This window comes from Scyliorhinus torazame, chromosome 16 (genome assembly GCF_047496885.1).
Source record: "Scyliorhinus torazame isolate Kashiwa2021f chromosome 16, sScyTor2.1, whole genome shotgun sequence".
Lineage (NCBI taxonomy): Eukaryota > Metazoa > Chordata > Chondrichthyes > Carcharhiniformes > Scyliorhinidae > Scyliorhinus > Scyliorhinus torazame.
The window spans coordinates 17135949-17158902 of record NC_092722.1 but is presented as its reverse complement, the minus strand read 5'-3'; the positions used below and the strand labels follow the sequence as shown (position 1 = coordinate 17158902).

Sequence of the window (22954 nt, the reverse complement as noted above, 5' to 3'; positions counted from 1 at the left end):
TGGTTGTGTTTGCGTAGGACTGCAACAGTGTTCATTCAAGCACTCCGATTCGAGAGAACGGCTACGTACGAGTTCAGTTCTAACACACAAATCGCAATCACAGATAGCAAAATTATACTGTTTGCAACTTAGTAGGTCCCATCTCTCCTGAAGTAGGAAAAACTAGCAAGCTGAAACGTTGCGAGCCTTTAATTCCCCACCCCACCACCCGATCAGTTTCGTGTGTATAAGAGAGATTGTGATTTGTGCAGGAGTGAATGTGAAGACTGAAGGGTGGAAACTGTAAAGTTGTCGCTGTGACATGCAGCAATTCGGGTGATTTTTTTGAGACCACGGGGCTCTGAATCAGCTGTTTTTGCTAGAAAGAGGGAGAGAGAGAAATTCTGCCAATGAAGAGGTGAGGAATATGTGAGAGGAGCGCTACTGACAAAAGGTAGAGAAACAACGCGTGAGAATAAAGAGGGGAAAGACGATGTGCGATGTGCACAGCTTTTGATATAAAGTGGCAAATATAAAGCGAGGGGAAGGGAAAGAAACAAAGGCAGTGAAAACAGAAAAACTGGAAGAGAAAAGGCGAGAGAGGGAAGAGAAACATGTGAGTGAAATGATGTGTATGAGAGAGAGAGAGGGAAAGTGCGTTCTGGCTCCAACCTCTTTCCCCTGCACTCTGACCCGATTACCATAGCAGCATATTTCCTCGCTTGTAACTCGGAAAAATGTCTGATTGCCGAGTCAGATTATTGTAAGGAAATCAAGCAACGTTGGGGGGGGGGGGGGGGGGGGGCTGGTCTGGAGGCGGAGTCAGAATACACAGAATGCAACCAGAACACCGCAACGTTCTTCCGACAGTGTCTTGTACAAGCCAACCAACACAGCTCCTGAAGTTTCCCTTCCGACCCTGGGATTCTCATACATTGTAAACAATGGTTACAAAACATTTTAATTTAATTGAACCGCACACCACCGCGACATCTACAAAGTTCTAATTTGTTTTTTTTTTAAAAACATATTGCAATCATGATTACTACATAAACGAGGATTGGACTTGTCAAGCAAATTAATATGTTTTTTTAAAGTAAATAAGCTTAAAAGGTTGACAAAATAACTTTACAATGCAGACAATATAAGAGGAAAAGATCACCGCTGATGTAAATATAAAATGTCTGCAAATGTGAAGTAATAAATAGTATGTGTCAATTGTGCAATTTATTTCTTAAATGTACATGTTTATGTAGATTGAAGTGTCCAAATATATGTATATGGCAGTAATTTCCTAATCTAACATCCACACGTACACAGAGACAAACGTTTATATATATATTCATCTGCACTATGTATAAATTAAACCCCTTTTAGAAGGTGATGGGATGCCCTTGACTAGTCATCTTCCGAGTGCTCAAGAAAAAATGTTCTCCATTAATTAGACTTTGGCATCACACCGAGAGTTGGGGAAAAATGCTGTTAAAAAGTTTTCGGTCACTTTTATTGAAACCGTCAGCTTTCACATTGATCAGAGATGCTATCCCAATTTACCCTAATTATCGAGAACTGCTTTTCCAGCTTCCATTCTGCTTTGTCAGTTTCTCTTATTGTGACAAACAACTGATTTCAAGTTAAGAGCATTCTAATCATTGGCTGCCTCCCCTATATATGAAATCTGTCCTGTCCGCATTGATCCTGGCCTCACAGCCCCCGGGTGCAGTAATTGCTTTATTGGAAACCCATTACCGTGGCCACTTTCCCCCCGTGCAGCAGTTAAACATCAAAATCTTTCACAACTTCTTTGTTTACTGTTTCAATTACTTGGTTTTAATAAACAATCCATTACCTTCTAAACATCGAATCATAAAACGCTAGCAATTAGCATTCCCATCTGCTGTTTAAAAATCCCCAGATCTGACGGGAAAAAGTTACCAGGGTTGCTTGGTGCAGTACAGCCCTAATTCTTTCTGAATTTTCAATCCGGTGTATAGTAAAGCAATGACACGTTACACCTATGATATTTGTTTGACTTGATTCTTTGACTTAATTCTTTAAGTAAGACTGCACAAATGTCTTCATACATTTTATAGATTAACGCTGATCCGACTTTTAAACCATTTCGAAACAACAGGGACAGGAGTCAATGGTTAGGCGATTGAAAACAGAAACACCTTTGTGAAATGATGTAGCTGGTAGTTTGAATTGAGTAGTGCAGCATTAAATAAACATGTTGATGTTTAAAAGGACATTAAGATCTTAAAGGTTTCCTTATTGTAAATCTTCCAGGTGTGCAAGGGCTTGACTACGTATGCGTGCACTTTAAATACTCGGTCCTACTAGAGCATGAAAAATAACTATGACTCCTTGAGGTACCTCAACCTAAACCTACCGAGTGATACTGTTTACAGCTGTTCAAGTTCATCTGAGCGTTGAAAGTGAAATATCTGCTTAAATAAAACATCGATTAATTCCTTAAATGATAGTTAAATGAGCGTGTATCGATTTCCCCTTCCCTTTTGAAGTGTTTTATTCAACTATAATGCAAACTATCTATTCATTTTTTTAAACTCAAAAAATAGGAAAATAGTATGACTGTCATCAAACATCCTTAAAAATAAACCAAAACGCAATACAAATACATTCTGGACGTCAAAGTCTGATATATATGTATGTGTGTACACATATACATGTATCATATACAGACATACATGTGCACACATATACATGCCGATAAAAAGTAAATAACAGCCTTTCTGTCTGGCCATGCACAATTACACTATTATACAATAGCTGAGTGCTACTGCAGTAGTGTCTGGCATTCTTATTTGTTTATTTTTAACTGTGTACTGAGTTGCATTATGTTTCTTCTCTCTGTCTCCCACCACCCCCAATCATGAAAATCATAGTAAGATGTGAAAAGCGCGGGCACACATGATCACTTCCAAGTGATCTGGGGAGCAAGTAATGTTATACACGTGTGTTGTACTGCATTCTTCCATTGAAAAGCGTTCGACCCAATTCCAGTTTAATTATGCTCTTTGGTACCATATTTTCCTTCCTCTTCTACCCTCTACACACACTACCCTGAAAAAAAATCACTATCAGTTCATTTCTAGTTGCGAGCCCTGTACAGTTGTAATCAAGCCTCCTGATTCAATTAAATGCACTTTTCTCACTGTCTGATGTTGGCATTTACTACGCATCATTTTTAATGGTAATAATTAGTAATCCGAGCTCAGCGGGGATCGTATCACGCAGACTAAACACACATAAATTTACAAACAACCTAGAAAAATACTGAGATCCAGCCATTCATCAAACAATTTCGCACCTTGAAAGCAAAACACTACAATATAAATAAATTATGGACAAAATTATAACAATTTATAGAAAAAGCTGTTTAAATCTAATTAGTTAATTAGTGAGCGTAATTGCGCTTGCTAAATATTTGAAATACCTTTACATCATACACACACACATAGTACATGCACGTTTACACACATATTCCTGAAACCGTATACACTTTAGAATACAAATCATGTCTATGTACAGGCTATTTTAAATGCGCCCTCAGTAATTAATCCTTCTCATCAGGGATTTGAAATCAGGAATCACTGGATACCAAATCTGTCCAGTGAATAACCTAAATGATATTTTTGCAGTGCACCCAGCACAGTGTTTTTTTAATGTATAATTTAACTTGGCCTAAATACCAGAAAATAATTTCCTATTTCATTTTTGTAGATGATTCGGCATGTCAATCAGCAAATAGCATAGATTCATTAAACATTTCAAAATACATAAATATATAACAGCATGTAGATAAATATATAAACATTATTATGCACGCATACTATTGTATATGTGCAGACTTGTTTCTGCATACAGCGGTGACTATTAATAGTACTGGCAGTTAAAACTTAAAAAGTTTAATAATTTGGAACTTTTATTTTTCAGAAAGGTTCGGTTAGGTTAAGGAGCGTTCCTGCTTTCCGCATAGTTTGAGAAAAATAAGCGGACAAGAATAGTGAGGTTTCAAACTGAAAGTAGGAGTCGGACAATCTCACACGCACTCACATTGATCAATGCCGTCATGTTAAGAGAGGCGGAAGCAGAACGTGTGGAACATTGCGAAGTCAAAAAAGATACTTTCCAACTACAGAGCGGCCCATCTCCTTTAAAAAACAACAAACAACCGAAACCCGGACAGAGCTAACCTGCATGCGGCCTCACAGGAAAGTCTACACTCCGGGCACGTGAATATAATTTCATTTTAACACGCACATACATGTTTTTTCTTCCGGCTATGGGTTAAAGATTAATATTCAGCGCAATTCCAACGTTTGACACACCACGAGCGAAGATAAATAATTCTATAAATTGAGGTATATTTTAAAAAAAGATAACGTTTGAAAAACTCCCTCCATGCTCCCAGGCTGGTTTCCCATAGATCACTATTTCACGATCTGGCATGATTATGTTGAAAGTTTAAACTTGCCAGTAATGTTATTCCAACCCGTTCCCTGCAGTTCCTGTGCGATTCACTCTCGCACTAAATTGACAATGTTAATTCCCCGAAGCAGCCCCCAAAACATTATTACCGGTTTCTCAGAAACCTACGTACGGCTCTGCTCCTAATGATACTCAGTCTATTAAACGGACTCCCCCAAGATATTTTGCCCCCTTTCAACCAGAGACGAACAGTTGGCCAGCAACTTTCAGCTCTTCAACGGTGCTCTAGCGCCCACTATTTAAGAGTCTGGGAAAACTCTGCAATGGCTCTCTATATATTTTTTAAAACAAAAGTTACATATCTCTTCGTCAACTTCGGTAACTTTCATTTTATTTTTTTGTTGTTTCTCTCCAACTTCTCAACCTCTCGGGTCGAGACGCGGGGGGCATGGAAGTTTCTCTTGAATGAGAGAAATAAACAAGGTATGGAAACTTGTGCAGAAAGAGAGCTCCGCGCCGCTCTTGTGGCCAGAGCGTTCAAGTCTTAAGTTCTTGAGCCCCAGCCTTTTCGCGAGCCCGTGGTGCACATCATTCTAATCGTCCCCACTGCATCGACATCATCTGGAGGAGAAAATACATTCCTGATCGCTTCTTCACAAAGACTGTGGGTGTATAGCGGATCGTTTGGAGTTGTTGGTTTTTATGGAGGGTCTTTTTTTGGAAGCCTGTACAGAGGATCTAAAAAAAAGGTGCGGAGAGATAGGAGAAGAAAATAGGGACCTACTTTTGGCCAGTTTTCTCGCTCTTGCCTTGGATCTCATGTTGTCTGTCGGCGTTGGTCGTGATTTCAGAGAATCGCACACGCTATCTCCCTGGCATTGTCAGTTTGGACACCTTCGCACATGCGCACAGAGCCTTCAATCTGACACCATCACGCAGGGAAAAGTTTGAATATATTCATCATTTGGCCGCGATCTGTCCTCAACTCCATCAGACCAATTATCTCTGCTTCCCTAACGCCATTTCGCACATTATTCCTCTCTCACTTGCACTCTGCTAAACCTTGGGAAGCATCTGCCCGGTAAAGACAGTTTACCTAAAAAAAAATCACGCGACCTTATTTTTTTCAAAATAAAATTCATTTGCCGAGAAATTTATTTTAAAAAAGCAAGTTATCAAATTAGCAATTTTAATTCCGTGCACAAGTTACTCGCGTTAAAAATTACATGCTAATTGATAGTTAGTAGACTTGGCTGATTTATAGGAGATAGCTTTAACACAACTGGTGGTGGCAGGGGAACAGATTGGCATGCTATCTTAACTCAATAATGCGCCCTAATAACCCCCATCGGTTATGACAGTATTAATTAAAGCTATCGATAGCTTTAGCTGATTGAATGGTCCCGGATAACAGCAGTGATTCAACAACCGGTGTTAGTGCTATGGAATAATCAACATTGGTTCGGGACTACACAGTTACCAGAACTAATTGGCTGAGAACCGGACATCGAAACAGACATTTTTTTTCTGTTCTAAACTGCAGCCTTCTCCCCTACCTTAAATTTAGTACAAAACTATTATTTAATTTAATGTACATTATTTTAAGAGAAAAAAATAATCGGTTATTTTTCATTGTCTTCTCAGACCGTTTCTCTTCAAGTTCTTCCTTCAAAATGAATGGACCCTGTAGTTTGAGAGAGAGGGAAAGAGAGAGAGAGAGAGAGAGAAAGGGGATTGGGAGAGAGAGAAGAAGCTGAGTCTGAACACAGTAAGTGCTTCACGTTTCCATCCGTCTCTTATGTGCGTTGTTTTATAGAGCTAATTTATTTAATTAGGACATACTTTAGCATAGCGAGAAAGGTGGTCGAAATATATTTTGATTGTGTACTGCAGCTTAAAATGAGAACATTGCTAATTTAAAATCCATTGCCAATCCAATCAACAGAAAATCAGATGAAAATAAAATTGCGAGCAAAATTCGTTATTTTAGGGTGTAGCGCATTTGGTTATGGTTAGTTTAATTAATATGGTTACAAAAACAAAAAGTCACTTGATCTTAAAACTGACACGCTCTATGTTAATAATTCTATATTCTCCATCTTATTAACCACGTTTTAATAGATTCATGGGCTATGGCGTGAAGGGGTTTAGTTCCATTAATGTCTTGTTTCCACCCCTCTGCCCGACTAAATGTCTTTGAACTTTAGGGCAGAGACACATTGCAGGCGCCACGTTTTAGGTTATACAACTAGCGAAGGGTCTTTTGGAGGATTGCTGCATTGCCAGTGTTCACCTCCTTACTGGCATAGCACTTCATAGTAGGGGAAATTATAGCAGTTCATTTCAAATTCAATATTGGAGAATCGCTGGAGTATGTTTGCATTTGTTGTAACAGGTTCTTATGGCATGTGTTTCCTATTTAGATAAAGTAAATGTAGATGGTATAGCATAACACGCATACTCAAGGTGGGCTGTGGTTACACGGCTGAGGTGTTGGTTGGAGGATGGAGTTCTCAAAGCTGCCCTTGAGACATTTCATATTCATATTACATTCGCCGCGCTTCTTTAGATGAGGTATATTCTTACTATATAATGATCTCTGTAAAATTAGAAATGCTTCACTATACTTAACTTTGTAGAACATTACCTTTTTCACAAGGGACAGTGTTTGAGCAAACCTTAAGCTTATTGGGACCTGGGAAGAGGAATTAGGAAGATTTTTAAGAAGGAAGAAAATCAAGCCATAATTATGGCGAAGGAGGTACTTCCAAGTGAACTGCACAGTCGGGTAATTACCTCCAAAAGCATGTTATAAACGCGCGGAACTGCAAGTTGGAATAAAATCTGAGTTTTTGAAAGTAGGATTGTGTCATAACTTGTGCCCAGTGCATCAGTGGATGATGAAGCGTCAGCGAAGTCTTCTTTGTTGCTGAAATTAATCCCATGAAATATATTACTGTAGACGATATAAGTACGGGGCAAACATTTCCAAGGGAAGGGTTAATTCTTCGCTAGTAGATTCTTATTTTCAGAAAATTAGCAAGCTGATACCATCGATACAAAGTATCCTCTCTTGTTGTACATAAACAATCAATTACTATAAATATTATTCAAGAATGTGTGGGGTTTGGTGTAACAGATTTAGCGCACTTTTATTTTATTGCTTAAACGAGGGATTGGGATTTACAATTGTAGATATGTTACAAACATCGTTAAACTTGCTCTCCAGCATTCGGAACCGCGCACAAAAGGAACCTGGGTCTCTGTGATCTGGGCTATAATGTGTAATCGAATTAGTTTTTTACACAGCAACATATTTGAGTGACAGAATGCACAAATGATGCATTGTTACTACCGGAGGAAGATAGTACCCATTAATCCAATGTTCGTGTACAATAAATTTTAAATTTTATTCCCAGGAATATCACGGACGGCGGCAACTATAAAATGCCAATTCTTGAGTAACAATGCAGTAGAAAATAGCTGGATATATTCATAGTAACTCGATTTTCCTTTAAAAAAAATTGAGGTCGGGAATAAATAGGTAGTTGGAAGTGATTAACGTGATCATAATTCTGATTAAAGTTGGATGAGTTCAGGTCAAAAATGTGTTTGAGAAAGCATTTTTAATACTATGGTCTCAATATAATCCGAACATTCTATCCCACTCAGTGTCCATTGTTAGTACTTTAAATCGTGGGTATAAGCAAGGAATTAATCTCCATAGTAATATCTGTTACAATGTAATCCTTATTACGCATAACACGCGATGAGACGTTCGCATAGGTACTTTCATTTTATTCACAACTCATCAATTGCAATCGTGTTATGATTTTTGATCGTTTTAGCTGAAATTATGTGAGTTCCAGTGTTTCGTCCGGTAACATTAACAGTTACGGCATATGCATGTTGTAGAATTTAATGATATACATCCCTGAAATATTCCTGAGTGTGACATATAAAACAGTGGATTAACCCTTCATATGGACAATTAAGTGCGTGCAAATAGAAAAGGTACAGATTACAAAATCCCTGTGCGGACGGTCCTGTTCAGTTTGAAGCCAAATACCTCTCTGTAAAATCGATATGTGAAATGAATACAACATGACTGCCTCACCTGATTCAACAATCTGACTGTGTCGCCTGTTGTATAATGTACCCGGGCCGATTGTTTCAACCCCGCTGTATTTTAATTGTACAAAAGTCAACGGAAGTAATATGATACGATACCTGCAGACGCCATTGGTAATATTTAAGTAAATATTCTTATGCGCGTGTGAATACATTGATAAATATGCATATGTAGTTGTATGTTATAAAAACTGGAGAAAATACGGTTTAAAAATGGGCCTGTGCAGGTGCATTTGCAAATGCATTCTATTGCCAGGACCCCGACTGGCACATCCCGTTTTACCGTTTTATCCACACACAATAGAAATCCAATTGGGAATCAATTCTCCTCTATAGCAACCAAATGGTCAGAATAGAACCTAAGAAGTAACTGCACTTCGATTTTAAATCGTACATTCACTAAACCTCGAAGCATACTTCACAACTCGACATAGAAAATGTAGTATATAACGGATCACTGTCTGGTTGGGATTATGGTTGGGTAAGAAGGGTTAGAATTACAGATTCTAATCGGGTTAGGATTATTAATTAGAGAACCGTGTCTGACATTTGGAAATCCCATTTATACAATCCCTAATTGTGTCAACTGGTAATTAAGTTGCGTTAAACAGTTGCTGATGAAGGTCTTCGGGGAATATTTTTCTGCTTGATTTGAACAGACACATTTTCACAATTAAACGCATTTCGAAATAGTGTATATCTATTATACTAGAAATCGGTTTAGATGTAGGAATTACTGCCTTTTCCCAGGGAGCAGAGGATGAGCGACTTGTCTTTAGGGTCCACCGGAAATACGTGCTTTGCTCGTTCAGCTATCAACACGACTCATTTCCCCATCCTCAGTCCAATATTTCAATTTTATTCAACCGTTTGTATTTTTTCACTGTCTCATATAAGTGAAAGCCATATATTTGCATAAGTAAATTTTCCGCATGACATTTGCGAAATACATCTCTTGGCGACAAGGTATAATATGTGCAGTCAATGGGCAAATGGAGAATATCCATTGAAAATATGAAATAGTACTCATAATGTGGCTTTCTATAGACCAGAGATTAAAATACGAGGACAAAATGAAATCACGTTGAAAAATAATTACATAATCAATTGCCTGAAATTACAGACCATCGGTGATCAGTCTAAAGTCCTTCTCATCTTTCTCTGTCTTCATGTTTCCATCACTAGGCCCCCTGTCTCTCTATCCCAATACCCCAACAAAATGCGGAGAGAAAAAAATAAAGGAATCTGGAACAGTGTCCAATGTGATACTATCGTCATCTGAGAGTCAAAGCAGACGTCAGGTCTATGCACGCAGTGGAGACTAGTTACCAGTAGTAGTCAGTGAGTGTTCCACCGCGACCAACCCCCCCCCCCCCCCCCCCGATTCAGATTGTAAGTACCAGTAAAACCTTTTAACCATACTGTATCGCCACCACTCCCACCTCACTGTATATTTTTTCCTTCGTGTGATCACTGTAGACCAGATAATTGTTCATAGAACATTCGTATAATGACTTAAATCTCAAATCATAGGGGCATAGGAAACATAGGAATAGGAGATTATCCAGCCCCTCGAGCCTGTTCCGCCATTCAACATGTATCGCAATTTAATTTACCCACATTGGTTCCAAATCGCTTTTTTAACAAAAATCTATCAAACTCAGTTTGACATTTTCAATTGACCTACCTGTGGGAGATAGTTCCATATTTCCTTTATGTGAAAAAATGCTTCCTGACATCAGTCTTGAAAGGCCTAACTCAATTTTTAAATTTACACACTCTTATTCTGGAGTCCCCTACCAAATGAAATAGTTTTTCGACATTAGCTCTATCAAATCCTTTAATTGCGTTAAATGCATCAAACAGATCATCCCTTCATCTTCTGTACTAGAGGAATACAAGCCTAGTGCAATCGATTCTCATAATATAAGTTTTAGCTCCAGTATAATTCTGGCGAACTCATCTCCAAGGCCAATATATCCTTCCTGAGTTGTAGTGCCCGAACTAAAATTAGTCCTCCAGATGCAGTTCAACTAGAGCTTTGTACAACTTCAGTATAACGTCTATCCTTTTGTATTCCAGTCCCATTGGTTTAAAGGTTAACATTCCACGAACCTTTAAAATTATTTTTTCCTCTTCCACTAGCTTTTAGAAATGTCTTCATACGACACTTAAATGTATCTGCTGTTTCACAATTCCTCGCTTTTCACTATTGAGAAAATACTTCCGTACGTTGAACTCCATCTGCCACAGTTTCGCCCATTCACTTAAGCTATCAAACTCGCTTATCCACGGTGCTCCTATTTGCAATATGGAGAGAAGAACCGGGACATGATAATGGACTCAGGCCGCAACTCTTTTTCTCCTAAGCTAAAGGATCATCTTTTTATTCTTTAACACTTGGCAAAAGATTTCAAGACAGTTCTTCTTTCACTTGTAGTTGTCCTGAGTATATAAGTTGCCAAAGAACAGAGACCCAATCAAGCACAAGTCCAGCAAGTCAAAATTTGTTAAAAATTAGTCGCCAAATACACGAGGTTTCTTAAGATCAAAGCATTTCCAAATTTTGGACTCGTACAAACTGCAAAATTGACAAATAAAGTTCAAACACGTCAATGTCCTTTCATCGGAGTCTGGATCTCTACTTCAGAGAGTTTAGAATTTCTGCACGTAATGTGTTACAATTTGTTGCCCCTTCGCTTTATTTCCTTTTCTGATTTCTTAAACACACATTTCTTCTGCTCTCAATTATGTATTATATTACCAATTTCTGCAGACGGTTAAGAAGTAAAATGTGAGACTTTAGAACCAGATATCATCAGGCCTCAGAGTCATCTTATATCTTCCGTTTTTAAGAAATTACAAGAGGTTCCACCATCGGCATTGTGTGGTCAAACATAAAATAGCGACGGTCAATATATTTAGCACGTGCACATGCTCACAAATGGAATAATGAGTATATGCAGTTTTTATAGATGGTCAGCAAAGATAGGATGGATATTGCTAAGTACAGCTTTGGCTATGGTCACGAATGGGAGAATGGCAAGTACCTTACATGTTTTGGAGGCGGTCATTAATAACGTAGATGCGGGATTCTTGATAGTTATTAATGGCTGTGTGGTCAATAAATGCATGGTTTCTGGATGGCCATTAATGACGAGTTGGTCAGCTGATGTAGGGTTTCTGGATGCCCATTAATGGTGGTATGATTAGTGGAGGTTTCTGGACGATCACCAATTTTACTATGGTCCGTACATTAAATATTTTACAATCATGAGGTGGTCAGTACATGCAAGGGTTAATGGACGGTCATTAACGGAGAACTGGTCAGTAGATGCAAGGGTTTCTGGGTGGTCATTAATGGTGAGATGGTCAGTAGGTACAGGGTTTTTGGATGGTCATTAATGGTGAGATGGTCAGTAAATACAAGGTTTCTGGATGGTCATTAATGTGGAGATGGCCAGTAGGTACAAGGGTTCTGGATGGTCATTGATGGTGAGATGGTCAGCAGGTTCAGGGTTTCTGGATGGTCATTAATGGTGAGATGGTCAGTAGGTACAAGGGTTCTGGACGGTCATTAATGATGAAATGGTCAGCAGGTTCAGGGTTCCTGGATGGTCATTGATGGTGAGATGGTCAGTAGGTACAAGGTATTTGAATGGTCATTCATGTTGAGATGGTCAATAGACACAGAGTTTCTGGATGGTCATTAATGGTGAGATGGTCAGTAGGTACTGGGTTTCTGGGTGGTCATTAATGGTGAGATGGTCAGTAGGTATAGGGTTTCTCGATGGTCATTAATGGTGAGATGATCAGTAGGTACAAAGTATTTGAATGGTCATTAATGTTGAGATGGTCAATAGACACAGAGTTTCTGGATGGTCATTAATGGTGAGATGGTCAATAGACACAGAGTTTCTGGATGGTCATTAATGGTGAGATGGTCAATAGACACAGAGTTTCTGGATGGTCATTAATGGTGAGATGGTCAGCAGATACAGTGTTTCTGGATGGTCATTAATGGTGAGATGGCCAGTAGGCACAGGGTTTCTGGATGGTCATTAATGGTGAGATGGTCCTTAGATCCAGCGCTTCTGCATGATCATTGGTGGTTTGATGGTGATTTGTGACCAGTTATCTGGATGGCCATTAATAGTGGAATGGTCAGTTTAGGCAGGGTTTCTGGATAGTCAATAACTGTGGTGTGTCCGTTGATGACGGATGTCTGGATGACTGTCAATGAAGAGATAGTCGAGGGCAGCACGGTGGTGCAGTGGTTAGCATTGCTGCCTCACAGCGCTGAGGTCCCAAGTTCGATCCCGGCTCTGGGTCACTGTCCGTGTGGAGTTTGCACATTCTCCCTGTGTTTGCGTGGGTTTTGCCCTCACAACCCAAAGATGTGCAGGGTAGGTGGATTAACCATGCTAACTTGCCCCTTAATTGGAAAAAAATAATTTGTACTCTAAATTTATTATTTTAAATGAAGAGATGGTCAATAGATGCCAGGATTATGGATAATAATTAATGGCAGGACGGTCAGTAGATGCATGATTTATAAATAATTGGGACAATCAATAGATGAAAGGTCGATGGCTAAGATAAGCTGTTGGGTAAAAGCGGGAAAAATGACCACCAGTGCAGTGATTGGTAATCAGCTGACCAGGGGCTCTAGCTGGTCAATCGTAATATTTGAATTTAGATGGGAGCTGGAAGTACCACCGTTCACAAGGATGAAAACATCATAAGTGTGTCCCAACAATATCGCACAAGTGTTGTGAGTTCAATTAAAAGTAGTTCTCAATTGCCTTTATCCTTTTCCATGTCTTTAGTAACATTGAACATTTCTGAAGGTCACCAAAACTGTTCATGAGGAAATTGGGAGTCACTGGCGTTTCTCGGAGAATGCAGAATGTTACAGGTAAACCAGATTGCTATAGCTAACAGCTAATATCCTCGAGTTAGTAGGCTATGCACGTTTCCTCATTAACTGGTAGCTGTCAAGCCGACATTTGTTTCCCAAAAGTGTACGACACATCCAATATTTAATAGCAATAAAGAACGATCTTTATACATTGAAGATTCCCTTCGATTTTGAAGTCTTTCAAGTCTTCGACGCATATTTTCAGGTGTCAACTCATTATATCTATTTGTAACTAATCATACTGTACTGTATACTTGAGCACAGGTGCCACCCTATATTTTGATGTGCATAATTGAGCTGCTAAATCATTTTACATTAAACAAATACATTTCACGTATGAAAAATGGTTGTTATCCATTCTTATACCTCTCTTTGCATCAAAAATCTACTCAAATAATTAAATCAGTAATATTTGCACACAATTCACAGTATAAAAGCTTGTCTACTTTTTAGACAAACTGTTTTTTCGCTCCTGCATAATGAGGACGGTAAAGGGACCAGTCATTCAAGAGCTTGATCATAGTGGATCCCTCTCATATCCGGAGCTTGGGCTAATGATGCAGGGAGGGACTGTGGAAGAGTTTAGAGTGTAATTATTAGCCATTAATTGGGTTCAGGACCTTTGTGGTTGTGGTAAATGAGAAGTCTGACCGCTAATCCCAATCAGGATATACAGCTGGGGGCTAGAAAGAGCCAGGACTGGTTGGACTCAGCCTGCGACACTCCAGGGGGTCAAGCACATAGATAACAGCCACATCATGCCGTAAACTAGAATAGAAGCAAAGAGGGCATGAGAAAATACAACAGCTATTCGACATATCTGGATGTTATTTCAATTGGACAAACTTTAGTTAAAGGAAAATACGATCATTAGTTCTAACTTTATGGATGAGATGGGATAGCGGACACCAGAGCTGAAATAATTGCACACCTCTATACATTAATAGGTTCACATAGTTTAGTTTTATGTAAATCCCGTTTCACTTTTTGAAAACTAATTAATTATAACACAGAGAATAAAATGATTGTGTGTGAGGGGGTCGGGGGTTGAATCGATGCAAACTGTTACACGGATGCACTGGTGACTAATGCATAACGTCTAAATATATCTCCCCATTGCCGATGGATTATTACACGCTGTAACTTTGAACAAACATACCTGACATTCTGAAGGTTACTGTGGTTGTTTCGATGCACTGGTTGCTTGCTTTCTGATTATCCCTTACTTTTCACTACCCTCAATTGCTTTTCATTGTAAAACTCAATTCAAATGGCTTAGCATGTCAGGATTTAAAACCCCATTGGTTACAATATACGCGTTTCAGTTACAAAATGTACTTTTGGTTTCATAATTTATTTGTTGAACTTTTTTTAAAAAATGCAAGTTTTAAAAAAGGTTGACGGAGTACAGCGTTACTCTAGAGTTGCCGGTTCATTGCAATGAACTAGATCCACTTTGGAACGCAACAGCTCTTGATACTTCACGAAACTAAGACTTAATTTGTCAGTTTTAACATTGTGGTTTTATCCGCACTGGACTCGATTTGTTTGCTCCTAGAAAGTTAACGCCTCACTGTGCACTCGGCGAGGCTGGACATAAAATGACTCCTGAGTAAGGTACCAAAGATTCTTTCAACTTTCCAAAAAGTACTTTCGAAAGGAAAGGCATGACAAACCAACAACCGAACCAAATTTTTCTCGAACCGAGACTTATTAATATTTTAAACTTAATGTTGTTTTCTTTTTGCTGTCACGACTTAGATATGCCGGCCCAAAATGAACAGCAGTGGAGTCACTGATGATAAAAATGAACAAAAGTATCTGTTGATATTCTTTGTTTCATATTCGATATATCCGGTGCTGTACTGTTACTCAGATCATGAGATAAACTGGAGTCCACAGAACACAATCAATGCACCATTGTGTGGACAATTATTTCCAAAACAATTAAACATCTAAATAATCGATTGTTTGTGAAATGACAAAACATAATTGAGATAAGCAATGGATGCATTATGGAGCTGGAGAATGATCTCCAACACACGATTCCATTATTGTTTAAAGTTGGTGTAGAGCTGATGTTGGTGTTTTTTATATCAGAAAACAAGAAGGTGTCTATAAACAAGTAATCACCATACTAAACGCAATAAATATCTTTCATGTGCATAGCACCTTTAACGCAGGAAAAAGTCCTAAGGTGCTTCACAGGAGTATCATCAAACACAATTTGACACTAAGCAACATGAGGAAATTTTAGGGTGACTGACCTAAATATTGTTTTAAAAGTGGATTTCAATGAGCGTCTTATAGACAGAGAGGTAGAATTAGCAAGTGATTTAGAAATGAAATCCCGGCATTTAAGACCATGGCATCTGAAAGCTGGTTGGCCAATATGTGGAGCGTTTAAATCGGGGATACTCTGGAGGTCAGAATGAGAAGATAACAAATACCTCGGAGGGTTATGGGTTGAAAGAAATTACACGATAGGGAGGAGCGAGGCCGTGATAACCTTGGCTCACATTCAAACAGCGATGGATTGCTGCCAGTAACTAAAGGCGCTAATTTCTCAAATAACATCTAGTACCCCCCCCCCCCCCCCCCCACCACCACCACCACCATCCCGGTATCCTTTCACTTTGCATCGTTCAATCTCTGAGAGTGTTGTAAACCTGTTCACTCCCGAGGTACTCGCCTGCAACTCTCAACTAATGGACAAGGTTGTCGCTCACACCGGTAATCAAATTGATTATGTTTAAGAACGCGCGACCACATAAAAGCAGAACCCTTCCTTTCCTAGGACACAAGTCTGCCGTGCAGCGCCTGATTCTAGCCCAGGCAATGGAGTGTCGCGTGTTGTGGCGCCGCCTTTGACACAACTGCCCCAGGCATCTCAATGAATTGTGCCTCTGCATTTATTTCAGTTTATCAACTTAATCACTGTGGTCCACGCCACCTTGCCTTGGACCACACCAGACTTTATTCACACCATTACTTGTACTTTAAACCTTTCTAGTTTTTAACTCATTTCTATTTCCACTATATGGAAATACTACAATGAAAATATATAAAATTTATAGATGGAGGATTGGGGAGGGAGACAAGTTATAGATAAACAGAGTCCCGCAGGAAGAAAGATAGAGGGAAGTATACATGCACATGTATCTAAATTGGCATAAAATAAAATTATAAAAAGCTTATCAGAGAGAAATGGCCAGAGCCAGAGATGTAGGCAGAGGCACACAGGAAGACAGTGGAGCACGAATAGGTGCTGGAGGAAGATTACATCTCTGGCGTCTTTTGCATTTTAAAAAAGGAACAATAATAGGATGTTTTAATGTCACGATTAGTGCGACTTTATCGCGCTTCCCGAACTTTGCTAAATTCAAATTACTTTCGATTGCTTCTGCCTCCATTCCTTGCAGTTAGATTGACTATCTGTGAAACACCCGCTCCCCATCTGTATCTGTCGTCAAATCATTTGTAGTGACAAATATATTTAAATAACTGCAATCTGGAGTCGATCTTTTGGGAAATAAAACTTTTAAAAACTTTTGTTTTATATTTAGAGGGGTCTGTCTCCAGTCACTTTTCAGGACCTGTATGTACATTGTGATGGGAAGACTTTGGAGACAGATGTTGGGTTGGACATTTTTTCATACATGGACGAGACCGCCCTTTGGAACAGCATCAAATCTTGAACTTGGCGGATCCTGAGTGCCCCCTTTGGTAGGTGTTTACAAGCAGCTTACATTAACCAGGCTGCATCTCCTCCAACGTTTCTGTGCTACTTCTGTTTTTGTTTGGGAACCGCAGCCAAGGTGCAACTGTTACAACAATGATTGCCTATTGTATATGTGAGTGTACATGTGTGTCTGTATTCTGTGTATACGCAAAAATCTGTAACATGTGTTGGGAGCGATTTTGTTTTGTCTTTTAAATGATCGTTTTCAATGACGATATTATAAACATGTCCATATTTAAAAGCTTATATATGATTAACATTTTCTTAAAGGAACAGCAGCCTTTGGTGATCAAGCATCAAGCATAGCATGCACTTAAAGGCTCTTCCCATCGCCTTCCAATCTAATAATTTTGTGCCATTGTATTTCTGCACTTTAACAAATATTTAAACATAGAAATAAACCACTTTTATAAATATAAATCGTGTGTGATATGAGATCTCGCCATGTATTATATGTAATTATTTTGCCACAATAATAAGGTACATCACCATTAGATTGCATTTTGTTACTTTTATTAATATACATTAGTTGTGCAGCTCTCACTATTATATTGGCCTCTCCGGTTGTGTTTGAAAACAGCATGTCTCTATCTTTCGGAGGCAATTTACATTTGAAATTATATTAATATTTCAATGTGGGTAAGAAACAATGAACCATACAGGTGTGGCAAGACCGTTTGCCATTTACATTAAAAGCGATCTTTAAACCGTTACTAATACTTCAGATTCAGAGAGGGAGAAAGTGGGTTACTGTTGCCACTTTAAGACCCATGTCTTGGCTGTATAGGCAGCTCACCATTGCAATCCCTGTTTCACTTCATTGCGCTCAACTCATTAATCCATACGACTAAAACAACGAAGCTGCACGTCTCCAAAGCGTGCAATAAAAATGCGCGAATGCGGAGCCCCCGGGCAAAAAGAAAATTACCAGAAGTAGAAGTGACCTTAGGATGATGTAATCAATCAAACGATCCGCAGGGACACGTATCACAGTCTTAATCTTTCAAGGGAGGCTAGATGAGAGGGTCATGTGATTTTTAAAAAACACCTCTTTTTATCCCTTTAAAATATTGTTACCTCGGGCACGAGAAGCAGAGAATAGCTCCGGAGGAGTGCATAAATCTTTTATGAAAGAATAATATCAGAGCGAATAAAGCACAGGGATACAGAGAGCTGGGTCATATTTGCACTCGTTTTCCCCCCGCTGTAAACGGAATGACAAATATTTAATTTACTCTAATGTGCCTATGGTCAGGAAGTGTGTTATTTAAAACAGCTACGCTGTTTTTGAGGCGGGTTAGAAGGCAGTCATGCTATTTACTCCGGAATTGAAATGCAAAGTGGCGTCTAGTTCAACTGGAGGATGTTACTTTGTACGAGATATGTTATTGTGGCATTTATAAACCAAGACTATATTATTGTTCTTATCCACGTTTTACAAACAATCCGTTTTCTTCGTGATATATCACCAAATCAGTTTCTTGAATCAAGTTGGCAGATTCACGTTGTATACTTTCCCGAAATTATTTTAATTATTTACAAAACAGAAATGACGAATATTACAATATCTCAATATTCTTCTTTGACCTTCTTTAAACTATTGTGATTATGAGTCTGTAATGTTTCGATTAAAGGAGTAAGCGTCTTCTGATGGATTGCCTTGTAATCGCAACATGTTCTGCAACAATAATTCTTAGTCCTTTCCTATAAGAGGACCCAAAGTACGTGCAGCAAGTTAATCTCAGGAGTTGGTCGGCTCAATGCTTTATGGGGGATTTAAAACATCCAGTCACTTTTTTAAACCGGGAGGTATTTTGGAGTTTGTGCTCTGCTTTCAGGTTATAGTTAGGGGGGTTGTCTTATACGGATTCAATACGTCTGTATCTGATTTTATTTAAATTAGATTTTGGAATTCCGATTTCCATTTCATGATGTTGCCTATTTTTCCTTAACACAATAGCGGTCTTAAGGTTGGTTTAACAGCGAATCATTGCAAAAAAAAAAATTGGCTTCCAACATTGTATCATTTCAAATACTCGCGTTGCATATTAAAATGTACTCTTATATTTAAAATATTAGATAGTATCATTATTGAAGAGGGTTTATTGCAGCGATTCTTTCATTACTAATTCATTTCCCGCCTGGAGCAATATGCAACTTATAAAGAAAGTGGCTGGACACACAAGGATTCCTCCACCTAACCTCACCCAGCTCCCTTTCGCCGTGATTCTGGGTAAAGTAGTACGATCTTAAAATGAGAATATTTGTATACCGATTGGTATCCCTCAGTTGCATCTTATAATGACATCATTGGTAATTTATTTACGTAATACGGTGAATGGGATTCGGAAGTCACTCTTCCCAGTCACAGCCTCACTGAAGTGCTACTCAAACGTGTCATACACTTTTAGATAAAATATAAGAGATTTTTAAGAGAAAAAAGGGACGACAGAGAATCCGTGCGAACTATCGTTTGGCCACATTAAGCGGGGTTATTGATATTAGCGTATGGCTAAAATGATTCTCTATAGGTACATTCAGGCGATGATTTCAAGAGGCTGAAAACTGCCCAACTCCCTATTCTAAAATCTTTTAATCAGGGTTGTACTTTCCTTTAGCGTGAATATCCAAAGGATTAGCATTTAATTTTACAAACTGTTTCTTTTCTCCCTGTGTTGATTTTATACTAATTATTTTACTGAAGCACTGGATCCCAAAAATACTGGAGTAGCTATCTTGAAGGAGGTACCGAATTTGTGTGTAGGTGTTGGGTTAACACCTGCTTCAAAGCACAATTATTAAACATCGCTAAATTGCGAAAACTCCATCGTCCGATTGGCTCAGAAACTCCTACAAAATTAGTTTCTCAATTATGTTGCCTCACTGAATGTTCTCTTCTAGAAAGCTGATAGAAATTGACGGAAACAGACAGTTTGTAACTGTCCTTATAAAATGGTGTACTAATGACCATATTCTCAATTTAAAATCAAGTAAGCTCTAGGGAAGGCTTCGATGCGGTTAACAGTGGTCATTTCTTGAAGAAGGTAAGGGTATCATTTGAGAACAGCCAATAGACAGTCTTATTACCTACCAAACTGGAACACGACAGAATAAAGGAACTGACGGATCCACCATTGTCTGTGTAAAGGACATGAGCAAATAGTTCTGAAAATTCGGTTCTTGTCGGTATGCATTCGGTGCGCAGGTTTCCTAAAACTATCCGATCTCGGGATAAACCATAGTTCCATGGCAAAGTTGAGTGCCTTCCATTATAAAGAAACACAGTTCAGACCAATTTATTTTTGTGGAAATTACCAAGGAGTACACTTGTCATTGAAGCAATACCACTCAGCAGTAATTAAATCGCTGAGTATTATAAATATGAATATTTTAAACAACATATTTGGAATCCATAGATACATTAGGCTAAATGATGCATGTCCGGTCTTCTGATATAAATATAATCCTATTTCACTGACAAGTATACCCCGTTGTTGATTAAAACGTCTTGTCTCAAGGAAACAAATATGGGGATTAATAGTCTGTTCTTGCCTTGAGGGCTCACATTAACCCTTTGAGTCCGGCACCTGAGTTGTGTGGAATACCATCCACCGGGCGAGGCAAAATTTCCCTATCTCTTGGAAATAGGAAACGCTGAATCATTGAAAGAAGCTGTTGTATAACTCCAATAAATCACTGCGTCTAAATTCACGAACTCTCAGACCGACCGCGTCAATCGGAGACATTTCTAGGATTAATACATTCGTGTATATTATCTAACTAACACAATAACGACTAATGCAAACAGCTTTAACATTTTCACTTCACAGAGTGCGTTATGCTTTCATCACAACCTCATTAGGGGCGATAAAACAAACACTTAAGCATACAAAATCTTGCCGGTTTATCGCGACTTAGACAAATAGTAAAGACTGCTTACCCAAAGTAATTTTTCTCTTCCTGTGATTTAACCGCGTATTGTCCCGTCTCCCCCCATTCATCTGCTTATGTTTAATAAATACCAATTATTTGTGTTCCCATTGCCTATGTACGTGATTGAGCAGAACCTTTGAATTTAGCCCAAGTCAATGCCTGAAAGTGGTTCTAGAAATATCATGATATTGTATTTATAAAATAATCATAATTGTTCAGGGTATGATTTATGTGATAACCCTCCTTCCTCCTGAATTTATTACATTTCAAGAATGTCTGTAAATGATTCACACTATAACTGAATTGATGCCTTGTCTACGGATGCTTTTGTATATTTTAGTCCATGCGTCTATGGGTGAATACCATAATGCTGATAATTCACATATGTGTCCAATGCTTCATCTTTTATGATGTATTACCTCAAGGGCTTTCTAACTTGTAAAATATCATTTAGAAAATACCATAACTGTACGATCAAACTACAATACCTAAAAGGAAATGGGGTGGAAGCTTTGAGTAGATTGGCCATTGGTTGTTCTGTAAGTTTAAAAATGTATTAATAAAGTTTCTGATTTTCGAATGGAACTGGATGCATCCTGGTTATTGCCTCATGTTTGCATGTGTCGCCCTCTCCCTTTAACTGCCAGTGATGTTTAGTTTTCTTTCCAAACCTTTAAATGCCAGATTGACTTATGGTACTTTCAAAATGTTAGGCAGGTGTTAATATAGATTCAAACGTATAATCGAATTGCTTCAATGTTAGACTTAATTCCGACGCAAGTAATGTCCACATTTCCAGAACTCATACGCCTCTTAGTTTTTCTTGCTAATTGCACATTTTAGATCATTAATTTATTTTTAATGCACTATAAATCTAATTTTTACAGTGGAAATATATGTATAGTATTTTACTTTTGTGGTGGAGTGTGACGAGATCAACTAAAAACTTCCCTCTCCACTACCCACTCTTCTACAGACAAATATAGACTACCCACTGACACACATACAAAGACTAGGATGCTAGAGACAAGGGTCCCGAAGATTTACACATAACATTGTTTATAATTACACGCCACAAAAATGCACTTAAACACACACGCATACACAAAAACAAATACTCACATATATAGATGTACACATATTTCACACTTAGACATGTGCCCAGACTCAACTTCCACACTTTAGAGCTATTTGCACCCTAAGCTACACACCAGTAGCTTCTTTGATTTAATGAGGAAAACAGAAAACAACTGGCCATTTGCTGGTTTAATGTTTTCTTCCTTAAAAATCAAAGTATTGTCTTGATTTTACACTGGCGAACAGGGATGCCTTAATTAAGATTAAATGGCCATAAAGTCACTAACGACGTCAAGATCATTAAAATAATCTGGAGAAAATAGTTCCCTGGTTCTTCTGGAACTATGTTCCAAATTGAGTCTCTTTTAAATTCCACACAATTAGGATCTAAAATTACAGCCAGTTAATTTGTTTAACAAAATAACGATCATTAACTGGAGTAATTTAATCTTACTTTGGGAGATAAACCAATCGCGCGAGATGAATTTCTGTAAATTATCTGAACTATTCTCCCCATCCATGTAAAAACAAGTCTTCTCACGTTTATTCTCTATTTATGTTTCAAACTGTCAGTGATTGACACATAATCACTGTACTGTTATACCTAGTGTCCATCACAGCTATATTTATATGTGTTAATTAGAAAGGTTTAGAAACTTTGATAATTTATAATTGTCTGTATTTGTGTGAAATCTACATTTCCTCTTAACAGGTAC

At 38.4% G+C, this 22954-nt stretch overlaps 1 protein-coding gene and 1 long non-coding RNA gene across 17 annotated transcripts in view; one reads left to right on the top strand and one right to left on the bottom strand.

Moving 5' to 3' along the window:
- Window positions 1–5324, bottom strand: part of prdm16 (PR domain containing 16) — a 1047324-nt gene extending 1042000 nt beyond the window's left edge. For all 12 annotated transcript variants that reach the window (XM_072478014.1, XM_072478026.1, XM_072478015.1 and 9 more), the window contains exon 1: window positions 5219–5324. In XM_072478014.1, coding sequence (XP_072334115.1) covers window positions 5219–5255 — 37 coding nt within the window. In that variant the 5' untranslated portion in view covers window positions 5256–5324. The remainder of the gene's footprint in view (window positions 1–5218) is intronic.
- Window positions 331–21746, top strand: LOC140392609 (uncharacterized). Of its 5 annotated transcripts, none has more exons than XR_011935401.1 (4): window positions 331–397; window positions 6079–6202; window positions 13395–13483; window positions 17053–21746. It is a non-coding gene; the product is annotated as an uncharacterized lncRNA (long non-coding RNA). The 5 variants fall into 5 exon arrangements; XR_011935397.1 differs by lacking the exon at window positions 331–397 and adding an exon at window positions 4064–4234; XR_011935400.1 differs by lacking the exon at window positions 331–397 and adding an exon at window positions 4696–4917.
- Window positions 21747–22954: the final 1208 nt, after the last annotated feature.